The following is a 20,450-nucleotide window of genomic DNA, read 5'->3' as shown; positions in this document are numbered from 1 at the left end:
GTTCCTGCTGGCCTTTTTCTACAAAAAAAGTCCTCTGTGCATTCATTAGACAATGTAATGGGATAGAGCTACGTATAGCTGGTGGGCAGTAGTTAAGAATGCAAAGTGGTACAAAGTTAGAATCCAATAGAAAAACAGTGAAATTAACAAACTGAAAGAACATTTGGCCTGGATAGCATTTGCATGGGAAACCAGTAAAACAGTAACATGTCAGAATGGGAAAATAATGGTGAGAGTGCCATAAGGCAATAAATGCAGTCTGTTAATTGCTTTATTGCTTTTTTTTGAAAAAGTTACTATCTTGCTGGATCAGGGGAATGCTGTAGGCATAGTTTATCTTGATTCAATAAGGCTTTTGATAAGGTTCCACATATTGTCCTTGATGACAGGTTGGTAATATGTGGTTTGGATCCTGTTACTGTTAGGTGGATCTGTAACTAGCTGACAGATTACACCCAAAGTGTGCTTGTGAATGGTTCCTCATCCTCTTGAAGAGGAGTGACAAGTGGAGTGCCTCAAGGATCTGTCCTGGGGCCTGTTTTGTTCAACATCTTTATAAATGATTTGGATGAAGGAATAGAGGGAGTGCTTATTAAATTTGCTGATGGTACTAATTTGGGAGGGGTTGCAAATACAGTAGAAGACAGAAACAGGATACAGGATGATTTTGACAGGCTGGAAAACTGGGCTAAAACAAATAAAATGAATTTTAACAGGGAAAAATGTAAAGTTCTGTATTTATGTAGGAAAAATTGAATGCATAGATAGGAGAGACTGGTCTTGACAGTAGTTGTGCGAAAAAGATCTAGGGGTCTTAGTGGACCATACACTGAACATGAGTCAACAGTGTGATGTGGTGGCAAAAAAGGCAAATGCAATTTTGGGCTGTATTAATAGAAGTCATGAGAAGTGATGGCACTGCTTTACTCTACTCTGGTAAGACCTCACCTGGAGTATTGTGTTCAGTTTTGGGCACCAAGTTTTAAGAAAGATATAGACAAGCTGGAACGGGTCCACACGAGAGCAACAAAGATGGTGAGGGTTCTGGAGACCAAGTCCTATGAGGAAAGGTTGAGGGAGCTGGGTATGTTTAGCCTGGAGTGGAGGCGGCTGAGAGGTGTTATGATCACCATCTTGAAGTACTTGAAGGGCTGTCATATAGAGGATGGTGCAGAATTGTTTTCTGTTGCCCCAGAAGGTAGGACCAGAACCAAAAAGTTGGAATTAAATCAGAAGAGTTTTCAACTAAACATTGGGAAGAACTTCCTAACAGTTAGAGTGGTTCCTCAGTGGAACAAACTTCCTCAGGAGGTGATGGGCTCTCCTTTGGAGATTTTTAAACAGAGGCTAGATGGCCATCTGACAGCAGTGCTGATCTTGGGAACTTAGGACGAAGTACTTGTGAATTTCCTGCATTGTGCAGCAGGTTGGACTAGATGCCCCTGGAGGTATCTTCCAACTCTATGATTCTATTATACCAGTCTTCCCATTCAGTCTTGAAGTTTCCACCACTTGCCAGGCTGTGCCTAGCAACTCTGGATTGAAGTTATGTCAGTTTTTGCCTTCTCTTTCCCCCAATGGCCTTCCAAGTGGTGGGGGGGGGGGGGGGTCAGGGAACTGCCAGCAAGAGGTTTCCTGCTATAGCAGGTGTAACCTTTCAGGGAAGAGGAGCTAATTTCAAGAGTACTACTTAATATATTTCTATATTTCTAACCCTAGTTTTTCATCACCTTCACAACTCCATACGCCACACAGATAATCCAAAAAGTCTCCTTTTAAAAGCCTTCCAGAATCAAGGGTAACATGGGAGATGTGGCACTTGTTTTTGTTAATATTGCAGTAAAATTATCACTGCAATTCTGTGCCAAAGCATTTTTTTCTTGTTTCCTGCTCTTTCTTCTCCAATAACCACATTTAAACCTCCTGGGTTACTGCAGCTTCTTTCAGCTTGCACCTCTTGAACTCTTCAAATTTCAAATATTCAAAAAACAGATCTGAAAAAAGGTCCCCACTTGTGAGATTGAAAGGATTACATTCAAGATGAAACTACCCTGCCCCCACCAATAAAAATGTATTTTAAGAACATTGTTCTAATTGCTTTTTTATACTTCAAGATAACTGAAGTCATGTTTTGAATATCAGTCACATATACCCCTGTTTGTTCTGTGTCTGTCTAAATCTATGTAATACTGCTCATACAGCTATCTCCTTAAGCAGAAATCCACCTGTGTTTGTTTCTTCAACAAAAAACAATGGGGTGCCTCAATGGTAGATCACCTGCATCGCACACAGAAGGTCCCAGGTTTGATCCCCAGCATCTACAGTTTAAGAAGGATCAGATAATAGGTGATGGAATGACCTTTACCAGAGATCTTGGAGAGCTGCTGTCTGCAGACATCATTAGCCTTTACATACCAGTGGTCTGACTAAGTAGCTCCATGAGATGATATTTATTAGGAAGAACTGTGGCTCAGTGGTAGAGCATCTTCTTTGCATGCAGAAGGTCCCAGGTTCTGTCAGGTAGTCTGAAACACCTGAGGCCTTAAACAGCTGCTGCCAGAGTAGACAGTACTGCTCATGGTAGTCCAACGGTCTGACTCAGAACAAAACATCTCTGTGTCTGTGTGTGTGTCTGTGTGTGTGTCTTTGTCTGTATTTCTGTATGTGGCAGATGACCATATTTTCCTTAAGCTCAGGAGATGCCTCCCACCTCTGTACAACACAAGCAGGAGTCCTGCAGCCATATCTCCCCCCACCATCCCTTTTTTATAGACATGGTGCACACTTGCTCCTTGCACAGGCATGCCCTCATTGGAGGTTGTGAAAGTGGCCTTTATGTTTTTACTTGAAAGATTGCATTTCAGATACTTAGACACAATGTTCCTTACATAAGTGGGAAGTGAAATGTTATGTGTGCCCTGGTGATCATGGTACTGCTTTGCTTCTACACTCCTGCAGAAGTCCCAGGGTGGGGTTTTCTTACTATCTCATCTCAGGAGCATGTGTTATGTGCTGGGAAGCTGAAGTAGGGGGTTGTATCCCTTGTCTCACCCATCACAAATTGCTTCTTAGCCCTGGCATGGATGTTTTGCTCCTTCCAGGATGAAGAAGTCAGTGTGCCTGTTGTAGCTCTGAGAGCACCTGCCAGATGTCTCCTACCTCCAGGCAGCAGCTCTGCTCATTCCATCTTCCTGTGCGTATTGAGCGTCTCTCCAGGGGCAAGCCATTATCTCTGTCTTTTGCTGCATCCTTCCTCTCTCCTTTCCAGGAAAATTCAGCATGTGCCACCAGGGCTATGGTTTCTGTGGCATCTCTGTCTTTTCTCAGGAGTTCTGCATTGTTTAGAGTGTCTTTCTAAGTCATTTATCAAAGTAATTAAAATTAGTTCTTAATGGTAGAGCAAGACCCCCACACCTGAGTGAAAAGTCAACATCCTGAGGCCCTGTAGATAAGAAGTCAGAATAATGACTGAATACAGGGAAATGGACATCATTTTATTCAGAAAGGGCATTTGCGGTACTTACTGTTCGTTGTAGGATAATGGCATACTATTATGTATGTTTTGTTTTGTTTAGAAAAATATAGTGGAGCATTTGGAAAGATTTCAGTTGCTCTTGTTTTTTGTGCTTGTCTAGCTGATGGTTACATTTCAAGTGCTAAGTTCAGGTAAATTAAAATGTTCTCTATGGTATAAAGCAAAATTAGATTTGTAGGCAAAGGTTATTTTTAATTTTTACCAAGCAGCATCTTGAAAACTTTATGCCTCTGCAACGCTGTCAGTACACTCCCTGTTGAAAGTAAATGCCATACTGCAAGGAGAACAGGATTTGAAGTGTCATCTGGGCATAAGTGAGCAGAGAGGGTCATAAATGGACAGGTATAATCTCACATGTGCTAGAGAAGGGGAAATGGGTTTTTATGCCTTTAGTTAAAAAAAAAAGTGAGCCTGAACTTTGAGATTTATATGTTGACTTGACCGCCTGGAAAGAGGAAATCATAGGAGCCATCCTTCCTGACCATTCCCTTCTGCTAGCAGCATTATTTCACATTAGCAGGAGTATAACTTTCAGTTTGGTTGATATTCCAGCACCTAAGATGCGTGTGTGGTGACCTTCCCTACTTGACCCAGTTGTTGCCATTTCTAAGTACTTGGCAAAACTAATTTCTTCTTTGCTATGTCTATATAATAACTGGAGGGTAGGGTTGCCAGCACCTGGTGATCTCCTTCTGTTACAATTGCTCTCCAGATGACCTAGATCAATCTCCCTGGAGAAAATGTCTGTTTTGGATGGTACGCTTAATGGCATTATACCCTGCTGTGGTCCCCGCCCCCCCCAAGCTCCATCCCAAAAAATCTCCAGCTTTTTTCTAACCCAGAGATAGCAACTCTACTGGAGGGAACTGGTCAGAGATACTAAGTAGGAATTGTATCCATCTTGTTTTAACTAATGTTTGAATGCTTCAGAATGCTTAATTCAAATCATCCTTTGTATGGAATGCAGCTCAGAGTAAGCTTCCCTGATAGGCTACTCAGAAACTTACTATCTTAGGACCTGTAAACTACTAATTGATTTATATCACAACTGAGTGGATTCTAGACACCCTTTTTCAAATCCTGATAGATTTAGGTTCTGAAGAAAGGTGGCTCAAGACGTTCACACTTCCACTTCGAGGGTCATTTTTTTGTTTTGTTTGCATAAATATAGGGAAGCACAAGCATTAGAGGAGGCAAAGATATTTCCAAAACCTAGCAGCCAAGTTGATTTTTTGGAAACCAACAGGATAGGAGGGAAGGAGACAGAAACCTGAAAGAACCAGTGAGAGGGTAGATCTTGACTTCACTGTTGTATTTCCATCTCTCTTTCCCCTTTCTGAAGTATACCTGGGAGGAGGAGAGATTTGTTTTCTGCCCTCTTCAGCAGCCTAGTCACCACTAGCTAGTGGTGTCCTTCCCTTTATGAACAATTGAGCTGCCACAAACACCCTCAAATTCCAACCTTTGAGAGGTTGTCTTCTCACACCTCTGACCTTTATTAAAAATAAAATAAAATGCGTACTTGAGAGTCCTTTCAAGCAGTTTACATCCTTCATGTGTTATTTATTTAATTCAAACAGGTATATGACATGAAATAAATACAGAGGAATGCAATTAAGTTTCTGTGAACTCTATGGTCATTTTTATAAAGGTATTCTGTTAGCAGTGACCAATAATAGTTTAGTTTCTAAAATAGTTTAGAATCTAAAATGTGTTCACTTTCGCCTCTCACATTATATTTTATAGCATCAAGCAGTTTTCTGAATATATAAAGCAGCTGGTTATATCATCAGGGCCGCAGACCCTAAATAAGGCTAAACTGCATTTTTTTTCATCCAGTAAACACTAGTGTTATGATTTTTTTAAAAAAAAATCAGGCTTGAAAATGAATAGATGACGGGGGGGGGGGGAATTGTCCTCTCTAGGTTGTATAGCTCTCTGCCATTACTGGGTCTTCTGATTTTATTCTGACTTAAAGTATAGCTTTTTCTCTGGTTGAATAAATATAAGTGAGGGGTCTGGAAACCAAGTCCTATGAGGAAAAGTAGAAGGAGCTGGATATGTTTAGCCTGGAGAGGTAACAACTGAGAGATGACGTGATCACCATATTCAGGTACTTGAAGGGCTGTCACATAGAGGATGGTGCAGAGTTGTTTTCTGCTGCCCCAGAAGGTCGGACCAAAACCAAAGGGTTGAAATTCAATCAAAAGAGTTTTTGGCTAAACATTAGGAAGAACTTCCTGACAGAGCGGTTCCTCAGTGGAACAGGCTTCCTCGGGAGGTGATGGGCTCTCCTCTGGAGGTTTTTAAACACAGCCATTTGACCATATGATAAACAGAGGCTAGATGGACATGCTGATTCTGTGAATTTAGGCAGATAATGAAAAGGAAGGTAGGAAGGGTTGCATCAGTGCTTTGTTTTTGTGGACCTTTCTTACACCCCCAGGGAAATGCTGTTTGCCACTTGGAGTCAGGCAGTGATTTTTCTCCAGGCCAGTTTGGCCAAGGATCTTGGAGGGGTTTTTGCCATATTCTGGGCTTGGAGCAGGGGTCACTGGGTGTGTGTGGGGGTGAGATTTGTGTAGTTCCTGCATTGTGCAGGGATTGGTCTTGATGACCCTGGAGGTTCCTTCCAACTCTATGATTCTATAATTCTATAAGTTTAGGAGCGCTGCTTGATCTTAATATATTAGATGTGAATACTGAGATCTACTGAGCCATTAAATTTGGTAGTATGTCTTGCGCAAATGCATGTTTGAAATAAGAATTCTTATTTTGTTGATGGGGAATGGCCTTATTTATTTCCTGCTTCTCAGATATAGTGGGTTAGCATTGTGTAGTGGATCTGGGATCCAGCTTACTATGTGGCCTTAGGACAGTCACTGTCAACCTAGTGTACCTCACTGCATTGTTTTGAGGAGGGGAGACCTATGTGTGCTGTCCTGAGTTCCTTGAAGGTAGACTTAGGGTGCAGTCACATGCTCCTGTATTTCCCATTCGGTTCCCATTCGGATTTTATGAGTACATCCAGACAACCGGATCTGTCCCTCGAATGCAATTTGTCAGCATCCCGAATTGCTCCGGTTTGATGTCGGTGTTATTTGACCCCAGAGAAAGTCCAGTCCTTTTCCCCAGAAGCGGCACACATTCGGGTTATTCCTGTTTGGACAGCTCAAGTGTGAAACTGCCCCTTGGGATGTTTGGCGCCTGCCATCCGCCCCTTCTGCTTTTTTTTTTTTAAAAAAAAAAGCCCCAGCAGACATGTGCATGACCAGATCATCAAGAATCTGAGGTTTTTGCTTCTCCGATCAACACAGGATCCACGGGAGAACATAAAAAAAAACCTTTTTTCAAATGTGTGGGATTTCCAGATATCATTGTCACTGCCCAGTTCCAGGAAAGTAGTTCCTGGCAGTCCTCTAGTTTGAATCAGCAACGTTAATTCCTGGACCCCCCCCCCCCCCCCCCCGCGCCTCTGAGGCAACGTTTGATTTTCCATCTTCCAATGGTTGGGCTCATGTTCAATGAAAACCCCACGGCAGGAATCACCGTCTGATTGCTCAGCAACTGAATGAGAGCGAGATAACTTTGGATCTGCTTGATAAGTTGTGCATATGCTCCTAAAAAAGAGCGTGATAGCATTCAATGTCTGATCATTCAACAACAGGACAAGATCGGGACGAGTCTCATTCTTCGATGTTCGTCTGATCGGCCCCACATTGAATCAATATTCAATGGTTTAAATTTGAACTCTGCACGTCCGCTTTTAATGTGCCGTGTGACCGCATCCTTAGTGTTATAATTATAGGGCCAGGGATATAATTGCATTAATTAATAAATAAAGCATATAATTGCATTAATTAATTAATAAAGCATAAGCAAGCATCACTTGCTTGTTTATCATGTGGTAAGGGAAGAGGAGTCACAGAATGCCACTTTTGGTGGCAGCCACACTCCCATAAGGTCTACTTCAGGGGTTCCCAACGTGGTGCCCATGGGCCCTATGACACGCACAACACCTTTCCTGGCACCTGACCAGTACTTTTAGAAAGTGGGCAGGGCTAGGTGGGACTCTTCCCCAGCAAAGACATAGGGAGGAGCTGAGGAACCAGAGGGTTATGTTGTTGAACATTTAATTTTGTATGATTTTGTCATCTCCTGTCACCTCAGGGTCAACCCCCGTGGGCGTGTGAGGACTTCAAGACATAGTTAGTGCCCAAGGGAAGGCAGCTCCTCTGGCCTCAGACTTGGAAGGAAGGTGGTTTCAACACCAGTTTTCCCTCTCTCCCATCACAGTCTCAGGATGAGCATCAGGGATTGCACTGTTCTCCCCTATTTATACCTCTTGTCCCTTCCCCACTCCCCCATGTGGTCTCACCCTCCCAATTCAGGTGTTTGGTGTTTACTGGGCATGGGGATCACAGCGGGGCACATCAGGTGTTCCTGCTCTCCCTCTGCTGGCCCAGAAAAAGGTGGAATGGAGGCCAGCTTTGCCTCCTTTACTGGTGATTCCAATCCTCCAGGGGACTTGTTCCATGGGGGCATCACCGCCGCTGGATCCTTCCTGTGGTTTACCCCAGTCTCAGTCAGGCCTTCATCCAGCTGGCCTCCCTCTCTGTTCCTTTTGGCCCCTGGTGGATCCTCTTGGGTGGTTGCACTGGTTTGTTGTGGGGAACCCAAATCTGGACTCATCTTGATGGGCACTGGACAGATTTATATAAAGCTATCTTTATATCTCTACATTATGCTTAGTGATCCTTGCTCTTTTTGGCTATTTCAGCTGCCCTGAAGTATTGCAAGTATAGATGTTTCTGTAGCAAGCTCTTACAGCACAGTGTTATTTCCTTCATTTGGTTTTAAGGATTGTTGGCTAGTATGTAATGAAAGCCTCTTTAATTTGCCCCAGTCCACTATAAAGAAAATCCAAACAGGTGAGTATGCTCAACAATTGTAGTAAATGGGGAGCAATTAATTTATAGAAGTCTCAGAGTAAAACATCATGTGTCAACAATGAACATCTTACTATGAAATGCCAAATCCAGGGTCACAGAAGACTTGTGACATGAAAAATTGTGGTCCTTTGTTTAGACAGGGAGTGAAAGAAATTGTGTTCGTGTGTGTTTATCATTGGTTTACAATTATTTTCTGTTCCCATGCCAGATCTAGAGTGTGTGTTGTGTGTAAAGTGCTGTCAAGTGCTGCCAACTTACGACAACCCCAGGAAGGGCCTTTCAAGGCCAAGCAAGAAGCAAAAGTGAATCTTCAGTGCCATCCTTTGCAGAAGCTTCCTTGGTGGTCTCACTGCCAAATTACCTGCTTATCTGGCAAGACTGGGCTATACCATCTAGATCTCATAGATGCCTGTAAAATGAGAAATTTTAATTGGCTCGCCTTTGAATCAGAAGCCTGGCTAAATGTAATATGAAATTAAAAACTTCTACAAAATCCAGGAAAGCATAATAAAGGATTCCATGAATATGAGAGTTAAATTTGATACATTTTTGTCTCCTCCTCTGCAGACACCTTGCATTTCGAAGACAGAGAATCAGCCTCAAGGATTAGCAACCAGTATAAGGTGGGGACAGACACCCATCAATCAGTCTACACCCTGGGACACAGACGAGCCACCGTCTAAACAGATGAGGGAGACTGAAAACCCAGGTACGCTTTCAGTCTTATTTGTAATCCTACTGGGGGAACTTGTTCAAAACAAATTTAATATGCTCTCTCCAATTACCTCTCTAAATAAGACTTTATCACAAGTCCTTTTCTTAATACTGCAGCTGCCTTTGCTTTCTAGTTGTGAAGACCCCCTCAGGTTACTCCTGTGTCAAGGCTAATGTAAATGTATTAAGATGCCTGCAAGTTCATTAAAGCTTTCTCCTTCACCCTCTCTGTGTCTCTGTTAGGGTGTTTTAAAATTAAAAAAGAAGATACTGTAGAAGATCTTTATGTCCATTTGAAGCCATTTGCAACTTCCAGACATATATCGTACATTGCACAGAGATACTAGATGCCTAATTACCATCTCTTTGTAGTGGCTGGTACACCATTATTATATGCGCCAAGTGTTTGTCAGGGAGCCATGAAAACACGTTGGGGGAAAGAGGTTAATTTTCTTGGAAGCCTGTACTTAAACTGCACAAAGCTTGAAAACTCATAATGCTGTAAAGATACTGTGTTGGTAGTTGATTGCTGTTGTTTTAACATTTGCACTTGTCTGTCATATAGTGACTTTTTTAGGCACTTACCAGTTTGGAATGGTTCCAGACTCTGTTCATCAGTTTATGGGGTGATGAAGGGGAGAGAGGGGAGCTCTCTACAGAGATAACAGAACTTGTTCCAAGAATGTGAGCAATGCTTGTAGGGAGAACAGTTATGCTAGAGACTTCCCTTTCTACCCAAATTGTTCTTATTGCTAGCTTTCCTTTTTCCAGGTACAGCTCCATGGGTTACAACAGTTGCAGCAGGTAACCAGCCAACTCTTATCACTCACTCATATGGGATGACTCAGCCTCCGACCTTCAGCCCAGCAGTGAACGTCCAAGCCCCTGTCATTGGAGTTACACCCTCACTCCCTCCACACGTCACCCCCCAGCTTCCATTAATGCCAGCTCATTACCAGCTTCAGCAGCAGCCTTCACAGCCTCTGAGTAACATGGTTGTGAACCTACAAAGCCAGCCTTTGTACACTAACAGCCAGTCCATTACCATGTCTTCTATGACTGGAGTGGGTCAGGTGGCTCACCCAGGCCACAGTGCGGTAGGGAATGGTCACATGACATGTCCTATCCTGCCTCCACCGCCACCTGCTTTGCCTTCGGCTGCCCTACCTAATAGTGTTCCAGCTACCAATGGGCAGGCTGCTCCTCAGCTTCCTCCCAACCAGACGGGCAGTCAGGACAACACCAATGGGGTACAGATGCTACGGACTGTTGGTGTGGGGAAGTACGAGTTCACAGACCCTTGGCACCCGAAAGGTAAGTTAGGCCAGAACTCTTCCACTTTTTTTTATGTCTGAAACTGAAAGGGCTTGTTTGCTGTCTCGGGAACACAAGGGCTGCAGAATTTAGGTTCTTCCAGAAAGCCACATAAAGGGCAAGCTTGCCAATTAAAGCATCTACAGTGTCATCATTCCTGGGCCAGTAATTCAGCATGTTTTCTCTCTTCTGTTCTGTGGTAGCTGTTCATGAATTAAAGATGACAGCCTGGTTCCTATGAGAAGAGAAAGAGAGAAGTATGCATTCCTTTTTTGGCACTGAATGACACTTTGTAGGGTAACTCAAGTAATCAGAGATTCACTGCTCAAAGCCCATAAGACGTCTGTCGCTCTGTGCCTTACGGTTTCTTTTTACTTCTTTTGAGGAACATCCACTGTAAGTCACACCATCTTCTTTCTGACTCAAGTTGTGGTTTTCCGTTTCAGTGGTTTGAATGGTACTAGAGAATTTCCTTCCATTCAAGGTTCAGGGAAGAGTTGGACTCACAAGTTCCATTCAACTCTCAATAGGATTATTCACCTCTGACAGAAACCTGTTTTTGCATATGGGGCAGCAGTTAGCACATTTGCTCCAGAAAATTTTAAGTGCATTTAACAGTATGTTACTTGTTTCTGTGTTTTAATGCTCTCTACATTGCGAACCCTGATTGGGTGAAAAGGTGGCTTAAAAATGTTTTAAATAAAATAAAGTACATCAGGCCTGCTTCAGATCCATGCTTGGAAAAAGGAAAACAAAAGCTATCCAGAGCAGTCAGCCAGCTTAAAGGTAAGCTCTAGAAGGCCCATGATATATAGTTGAGAAGTACTACTATTTTTTGGTGCCCCTCCCCATCTAGACCTCCCGAATCTTTGTTCAGCCTTCAGTTCACCAGATCTGCTGTAAGGCAAAAGGGAGGTCTGTGTGGTCTTCATGGAACCCATGTAGTTGTGCATACATAAGCAGCACACACACACACCAGTTGTGAGGGGCAGCTTGCACCACTGTTATATTCTGGGGCATATTCTTGATCTGTTATGAACATACTGAGCTGGATCCTACTTTTCTATTCAGTTGGCATTTGTGCATTCTTCCAGCACAAAATATTTTGGTACATCAGTGGGAATGTCCTTGTGCTAAATGAATGTGTTAAGAGCTAACAGAACAGAAGGATCCAGTCCAGTATCTCCCTGGTTTATTTAGACTCTAGTACTTCACTTGAAAATGCTTCTGCTTTCTGGAGGCAAAGGCAGATACCGAATTCACATAAGGACAGAATCACCCAGGCAATTTGTTATTTGTTCAAGTTATGTCCACTGCTAAACGCAGAACTTAGGCTGAGTTTTTTTTCCTGAAAGATAACAAGAAAATAGATTTTTGACTCCAGTTCTTTAAATATGTTAGAAGACTTAATACAATTAAGTGTTAGGTTTGGCATTCTGTTATTCCCACAGACATTAGAGTGTTGTTTTAATTTAATGTGTGTCTTCTGTTTTATTTTTCAAGTTAGTCTGCCTCTCTTTGAAAACTATTAATGCTGTACGTATGAAACTGAATAGACTGGATCTTAAGAAAAATCTGTTAAATCAGTATAAAAGACCACAGAGGCTCCATCAAGTCTGCTGAGCTATTTGTACCCATGTATTGAGCCCACATTTAAATTATGTATTAAAACCTTTGTGTTGCTTGGTATAAAAGAGACTTCATTACTACGACATTTAGTTGTGGTGTTAATAGAACTGAGTTCTATTTGTTGCTTTACTCATCAATTTCTGAAGAAAGTTGTTTCACTACTTTCAAGCTTTTCCTTCTTAACAATATGAGACATTGTTGGAGGCCTTTAGTAAGATATGTTACCATTTCATAAATTTTCCAAGGACATTAAAATTGCAAGTAGTTTTTCCCTTTTAAAAATGATAAATATGGGTTGCTAAAATAGCTTTAGAATTCTGAAATTTTATGTTGGGAAAATTATTTTTGTAGCCTAAATTGGATGAACTATTTTAATTGTCATGTAGATTGTTTTACCAGAACAAGCTGCCGGATGAATGGCAAAAGCATTAACAGTTCTTAGAGAACATCTTTCAATCGTTTGAATTCCGTGCTGGATTTAACTCAAAATACCAATCTCACTAGTATGTAAATACTTCTGGAAAGGGAAAGCTCTATAATAATTGCCATTGTCTTCTGCCATTAATTTCTGAAGATAAAAAAATTAGAAAAAAACAGTAGTTTTCCATAGCTTGACAAAGATATTCTAAGCCTATTTGGTAGACTGTGGATCAGTGTCCTTCACTGTTGTGCTACATGTGTTTTGCAGTGTAGCAAATCCCTTCTCCCTAACTCTCCTGATCCCAATGTGGAGAACCATGATCTGCTGAGGATTTTCATTCTGTTTACATGTACTAGGTGTGTATGTGTATACTTTTACATGTCATGGGTTTTCTTCCATGAAAACATGTTGATTGATTATTTTTATAACATGAAGTGGCCGTAATACAGAATTTTCAGGCCCTCGGCCAATGATACTGAGATGAGAGGAACTTAGAATTGCATGCTTCTTGTGTAGAGTAGTGAAGCAGATACTAGCTTTAACGGATGACAGCTGTCAATGTATTAGCTTTACAATTTTTCATAAATTGCAGGGCAGGCAGCTGTTATCCTATGAATTAGATTTTACAAGCTTCTCTATTTACAGTCATCAGCATCTGATTTATTCCCTCTCATTTAATGGCAGAGAGAGAGAGTGAAGAATCCATATACAAATGCCTGAAGAATCAAGACTATGGGGGGGGGGGGGCGGTAATTCTTTTTTTTCATTCTTAAAAGCCTTTTCTACAAAGCTGTAATTCTGCTTGTCAGATCTAATGTCAAACAAGTGAACATATAATCCATTTAAACAGAAGAAACCTTCAGTTCCACAGCCAGGCCATAAACTTTTGCCATGTTTAGAATGAGATTCCCTAATGTAAACTATCTCGAGTTTATAAAAAGAAGTGTTTTTGTTTTAATTTTCCTCTGAGTGTTTTATAATCTTTAAAGACTGGCTATTGTCAAACTTCTGCATGACAGACAGCTTCATCTCAGTTTCAAAGCCCAGTGATGTCATGCAGTCTCACTCTGGCAGCAAATTCTACATTTTAATCACTCTCCATGTAAATTAGTATTTCCTTTTGTCCATCCTGAACCTACTGCCCATCAACTTCATTGGATGCCCTTGAGTTTTTGTATTTTGTGAAAGGGAGAAAAAATTCTCTTTGTCAACTCTCTCTACTAGTGCATAATTTTATAAAACTCTATCTTGTTCCCACTTCGTTGACTCTTTTCTAAACTAAGAAATCACAGACTCTTTGGCCTTTCCCCATAGGGAAGGTCTTCCAGCCTTCTAATCATCTTGATTGCCTTTCACTGTACTTTCCCCAGCTCTGCAATGTCCTTTTAGAGATAGGGTGATCTCATGTATTCTAAATGAGACTGCACCATAGATCTATACAGGGGCATTACAATATTAGCCATTTTATTCTCATTATATTTCCTAATAATCTCCAATATGGAGTGTTTCACTGCTGCAGCACACTGGGTTGACGCTTTTATTGAGCTATCCACTACAACACCAAGATCTTTATTCCATCTCAGTCTCAGCAAGTTCAAATCCCATTAGCCTATACTTGAACCTGAGATTTTTTGTCACAATGTACATCAGCTGAAATTTACCAACATTGAATTTCATTTCCCACATTGTCACCTACTCACCCTTTTTGCAGGGGTCCCCTTGGAGCTCTTTACAGTCAGCCTTGGTTTTCACCATCCCGAATAATTCCTCTGCAAACTTAGACACTAAACTACTCAACCCTAATTCCAGATCATTGATGAATAAATTAAGTAGTACTGGCCCTAATTCTGATTGCTTACTTTCCTCCAGTGGTTTTTTGTAGCAGGAACTCCTTTGCATATTAGTCCACACACCCCTGATGTAGCCAGTCCTCCAAGAGCTTACTCCTTACTCTTATTCCAGGGCTTACGGCAAGCTCTTGGAGGATTGGCTACATCAGTCCTGTAAGCCGCCCTGAGCCTGCCTCGGCGGGGAGGGCGGGGTATAAATAAAATTTATTATTATAGCCTAATATGCAAAGAAGTTCCTGCTACAAAAAAAGCCCTGGTTCCCTCCATTGTGAGCACTTTCCATTAATTGCTACTCTTTGCTTCCTTATTCCTACTCTTCTTCCTGCAGAAGGGCTGTCAGCACAGGAGTGGAATTGTTCTGGTAAGTCCCTGAAGATCTCTTCTCCAGACCTCTTTCTCTGCCTCAGCGTCTCCGGATCAGCAACTCTAGGTTTAAGGGAATAAATCTCCCCGAGAGCCACATGCAGTGAGCACACACCCTCAATTTCCACCCAGTGGATAGATAATTACAGGGCTTTTTTTGTAGAAAAAGCCCAACAGGAACTCATTTGCATATTAGGACACACCACCACCCCGGCATCAACATTGTTTCATGCAGGACTTTTTTGTAGATAAAGCCCAGCAGGAACTCATTTGCATATTAGGTTGCACGCCCTGGTGCCAAGCCAGCCAGAACTGCATTGCTGTGTGTTCCTGCTTTTAAAAAGCCCTAGATAAGCACACATGTGGAACTGTCTGCAAAACACTGGATAGCCTTTGCTGACTTTCTACCTTCATAACTGGCTAGTGGTTTAAAAGTATCTTAAGTGATGCAGGGTCCACAGGCCTGATCCCCAGGCTAAGAGTCTGCTCTTCAGCTTGTGCCTCTGCCTAAGAGGAGCCTTATGGTTCCCTGCCTCCCAGCAGCAGCATCAGAAGGGTAGGACCTGCAACAGCCCCAGGCAAACAGATCTTGCTCAATGAGCAACAAACCAGACAAAAGAGCCAGACTCAGACAAAAACACCACTCCCCAGCAGGCTACAAGAACCCACTCACTTTCAAACTGGTCCTTTCACAAACCAAACTTAATTAATGCTCCCCAGTAGTTTAGCAGTTTAGGAAAGGCAAAAAATAAACCACTCACCTTCCCAGCAGCTCTTTACTGGGTTCTTTCTCCCAGCCCAGTTCTGTCAATGAGTTGTGCAGTGAGATGGCTTCCAAGATCTTTTTCATTACATTCCTGTCATTATTTCCCCCACCTACCCACTACCGTTTTATTGTTTCTACCTGACAATCTCACCTTGCTCTGAGTAATTATTTTGCAGTTCCCTAAATGAAAAGAACATGTCTTGCCAGTCAAACTGATAAGGGATACTGATTTTTTTTATATATCATTAGTGAACTGATTTAAAATTTTACATTTGTTTTCCCTAATTATGTTTCATTTGGATGAGCTGTATTCCTGCAGGGTCTGCTTTTGAATGCATTTGCTCAGACATTCTGTTCTTAATAGCCTATTTCTGTTTTTTTAATAAGTAAACAAATGCACAGCAAAACAAACCTTCAAAACATAAAAGGTTATGTGGAGTTGGTTCTTCATTTGCAATAGGTCAATTGTATTTTCCAGTGTGTGACTGAAATTACGTCTTTTATGTGGTTTAATTAATATCATTTCAATTGTATGCAATGGTTACGTATTGCAGATTTTAATGAGGGATCATTCTCAGTACACACTCCCTTATTTCTATAGAACTATGTTCCAGATGTATATTTAATTGTATTTAAGGGTCTCTTATGTGAGCTATCCACTTTGTGGTGGTGGAATGCAGGAGAGCTGTAAAGAGATTAGTGTTACAAAATGCCTGCTATGTTATTATAATGAATTCAAGTTTTGGACACTCTGATTCTGTTCTTTCAGCAGAGAAAGTATTTGTCTTTCTTTTCTTTTTTCTTTATCTTTCTCTCTTTTTCGAGAAAAGCCAGCATAAAGTGTTTTTATTGCAGTAATAAAACTTTATGTGCTGAGGTGTTCGTGGTGGGGGTGATGGTGGAGGAATTGCTTTTTTTCTGCTGGACAAAGGCCCATTCCTCTGGTTGATGGGAAACTTGCTGGAAGAGAGTCATAGGATCCAACCAATTAATTTCATAGTTACAAATAATGAAGAACTGCTGTTGTGCATTAATTATTGTAAATGACTGTATTGTTGCCCTTTTATTAAAATATGGAGACATCGTTTCTGAGCCCATTCAAATGCTTTTGAGATTTGACTGGGTTCAGCATTAGAAGATGCTACTGGGTGGATTACCATGTGATGCATTTAGCATGAGTGAAGGGGGTTGTTGTAGCTTCCCCACATGTTTATGCCCAGTGTTACCACTTCAATCAAGCACTCACAATCCGGGCAAATCAAGAGACAACAACACTGGATTTCCCTATGATGAAGAGAGTATGTAAGTCACTTCTTCCCCTCACGGTTTCAGGTTCTGCTATGTTCTGTACACCTCCACTCTGGTTTCAGAAAGCTTCAGTAAAATTTAGTAGTCAGCTGTAGTCAAACAAAACTGAAAGGGATGCATTACACTAATCCATCAGCAAACAGAGAGTATGAGACCCCTGTCATTCATTGTTTCCATCTTAAGTGTCAATGAAATTGGTGGGTAATTTCCAGTGTACATCTTCGCAACGCAGATTGTAATATATAAGCCCAGTGTGTCTGATATAATATATTAATAAGCATATAAGAATAATAAAAAGAGAATAAGAATTCTACAGGTGCTTAACAAACTGCAAAGAAGCAAACAAATAACATCTAGAGCTCAAAAAAAAGACCAGCAATAGTTTGTACACATCTACACAATTCAGCAAAACATCTTCTGGAGCAAAAAATTTTTACAGAGAAGATGACTTTCTAATTTCCTATAGTAAACTATACCAGAGGGGCAGGGTGAGGACTTAGAAGACCCACAGCCAGGCAAAGGAGGACTGTGCAGTCTTATGAGATGGCACAGCAGGTAAAAGGCAGTGAGAGGAATGAGGCTAGCAACACCAAGAGAGATGGTCCTTCAGGTATGTGACTCCCAGGATGTGAAGGGCAGCAAAGATAAGGGCCAGTACCATAAATTAAGCCTGAAAACAGAATAGACAACCAGTGCCGGTGTTTAAGAATAATGGTTCATAATAGTATGCTTTTGTTAAAAGACACCCTCTGAGTCTTTTCTGGATTCAGTTTTAGCTTGTTCTCCATCAGCCCCTTAACCAAAGACTCAGGACAGATACAGGCACTACTGGAGTTGATATAAAGATGGAAGTTGTTGCATAATTGAGGATACTCAACCACGAAGCCATAGACTCTCTTGCTAAGCATCTGTTATAATATTATAAAGCACTGATGAGCAAACAAAACTCTGCAGCACCTTACAGAATAAATCCCAAGCTGTTGATTCAGCATGTCTAATGGCCATGTTCTGAATTTAATCAAAGAAGGGGAGTGACAATGACAGAAGCTCTGTTCCATACTCCTTCACTATGGTTTCCAAATACTTCAGTAAGACTGAGTGATCTGCCATAGATATATAAAGCAAAACTAAAAGGGATGCATAACACTAATCCATTTGCAGTGTATTAGACCCCTCTTCTCCAGAGGCCTTTTAGAAACTGAATAGGAGGGAGTTCTCCAATGCTTATTCCTCTTCCAGCTTGCTGTATCTCTCCTCCCCACCCCAGTGAGGAGTGCTATCCTTATCAGTACCATAGGTGCTATCCTTATCAGTACCAAAACCAGCCTGTAACAGATAACAATCCAACCAGGACAAGGAGCCTTATCTCTGGTCATTTTATCAGATTGTTGGATAGAAATTTGGTAATTCCAGTTATTTCTTTTCTCAGGGCAGCCATTAAATTCTGAGTGGCAAGGTGGCCTCAGCATGGGCATTGAAGTCCCTCAAAACCAGGTGTCTACCACATGATGCCTGTGCATGCCATGGTACTCACCGACCTGGCACCCACCAAGAATTTTTAGAAAGCAGGCAGGGCCAGATAGGACTGTCACCCAGCAAAGCTTCTGTTTACAAGCAGAGATTTGGCTGTACAGACATTTTTAAATGTTGGTTTGGCAGCAGCTGCCTCCACAGCACAAGGATCTTTAGTGTGTGACTGAACATAAGACGGGGAAGCCATTTTGCAGCTGGCTCCACCTTTTGTGGCAACCATTATGTAGCTGTGCCCACTATGCTGTCAGAATTCCTAAGGTACCCAGAGGCTCTAAAAGGTTGAGGGCCTCTGCTCAAAACAATCAACTTGGCTGTCTTCAGCACCAGCCCTGAGACCATCTCAACTAGTTCAGCTGGGGCAGCCACTGGTCAGGCTAGGAGTGTGATGAACCCCCAGGGACTATTTCTCTGGTGTCCCAGTGCATTTTAAACTGGCACCAGAATTCTGGAAGAGACTCATAGAAGATAATAACGTCACCTCTCCTCATGACCAAATTGATGGTTGAAAAAGGACCATGTACCTAGCTGGTGTCAGCTGGGACAGAGTAACATTGTTAGGTTCACTCAGACAGTCAAGCAAGCTTAGGCCCCGGAATTCTGCAAGACAGTTAATCATATTAAATAAGATAGTAAAATCAAATGTGTACCTGTAATACTATTAAAGAGTTGTTAAATCAAACAGCTAACTTTAAATATAATTCACAACTTCATGGAGAACATTTTTATAAGAAGCCTAACAAAATGAGAAGGTTGAACTGTAAGATAGTTACTTACAGTTTAATAATCAAACAGTACCATGTTATTGGAACAAATAACCATGCTTAAGATTATTAAATCTTCAGGTATGGAAATATTCTAATAAGGTGACACACCAGCAAAGATATTAATCTATACTGACATTATATGAATAATGCAAAACATCCAAATGTAATTTGTTAGGGCTAGACGATGTGATATATTTGCACCATGAGAGTATAGTTGTTACTCAATTGTTGACAGATTAAAGGTCTTTCCCAAAATCTACATTTCTCTTGTGTGGATAACTCATTTCCCCAGTGTGAAAACCACAGTCTGGAATTCTACTGGTACATGGCATCTATTGCTTATACATGGCATTTATTGATTTACTTAGTACATTTTTATTCTGCCCTTTCCTCCATTTTACCTTCACTACAGCCTCATGAGGTAAGGTAGGCTGAAGGAGATAAAACTGGTCAAAATCACCCAGTAACCCACCTTGAGATGGGGCACTCCACATAGCACAGGAATCTGCTGCTGAACTGGGAAATTGACTGGCTTTGCACATGCAGATAGGAAAATGTAATGATAGATTATTTCTGAATATTCAAGACCTCCCACTTCAATAGCCCTTAAGGACATAAGAAGAGCCCTGCTGGATCAAACCAGTAGTTAATCTAGTGCAGCATCCTGTCTTACAAAGGTGGTCACAGCATGGCACAGAGACCAAGACCTTCCCTGATGTTACCTCCAAGCACCAGTAGTCAAAGGCACCTCTTATTCATGTGTTGAGGCTCCTAATATGTGCATGTCTAGCTGATCTAGCATGTGGAACTAGTTAGCATTTCTGAGAACACTACCTGTGAGGTTCTGGCTTTTAACTTTCTGCCTAGTGACCTACATTTTTTCCTTCAAGATCACAGGGCTACATTTTCCAATGTCTTTGGTGCCACTGTGTACTATGACCTCCCCAGCACTGTTTATCAACCTTATTACCGATTCTTCACTAGCAGTAGCTCTGCCCCAGGCTTCTGCTTTCCTCAGCGCAAGTGACTAATTCCCCACTAGTTGCTGCCCAGCTGCATTTTGACTCATGGCTCCTTCCAGTTTCCCTGACAGCTTCCAGATCTCCAAAAAAACCCAAGTCACTTTGGGGAAATTGGAGGGAGCCACAAGTCAAAATGCAGCGACACAGCGACTAGTGGGGAATCGACCACGCTCAGAGGAAAGCGGAAGCCCAGGGACAGAGCGACTCTGTAAGCCAAAATGCCTTCAAAAGAGGTTGGGGAATTGACAGGTGGGCAACTTTGGCTCAAAAGGACCTAGA

The 20,450-nt window shown here is 41.7% G+C and overlaps 1 protein-coding gene across 1 annotated transcript in view; it reads left to right on the top strand.

The window, feature by feature from the left end:
- KLHL29 (kelch like family member 29) overlaps positions 1-20,450 on the top strand; it is a 713,901-nt gene that overhangs the window by 404,726 nt on the left and 288,725 nt on the right. The window contains exons 4-5 of the mRNA XM_060233441.1: positions 9,055-9,196; positions 9,973-10,515. Coding sequence (XP_060089424.1) covers positions 9,055-9,196; positions 9,973-10,515 — 685 coding nt within the window. The remainder of the gene's footprint in view (positions 1-9,054; positions 9,197-9,972; positions 10,516-20,450) is intronic.

The sequence above is a fragment of the Heteronotia binoei genome, chromosome 1 (genome assembly GCF_032191835.1).
Source record: "Heteronotia binoei isolate CCM8104 ecotype False Entrance Well chromosome 1, APGP_CSIRO_Hbin_v1, whole genome shotgun sequence".
NCBI lineage: Eukaryota > Metazoa > Chordata > Lepidosauria > Squamata > Gekkonidae > Heteronotia > Heteronotia binoei.
This window is presented reverse-complemented; position numbering and strand designations above follow the sequence as displayed.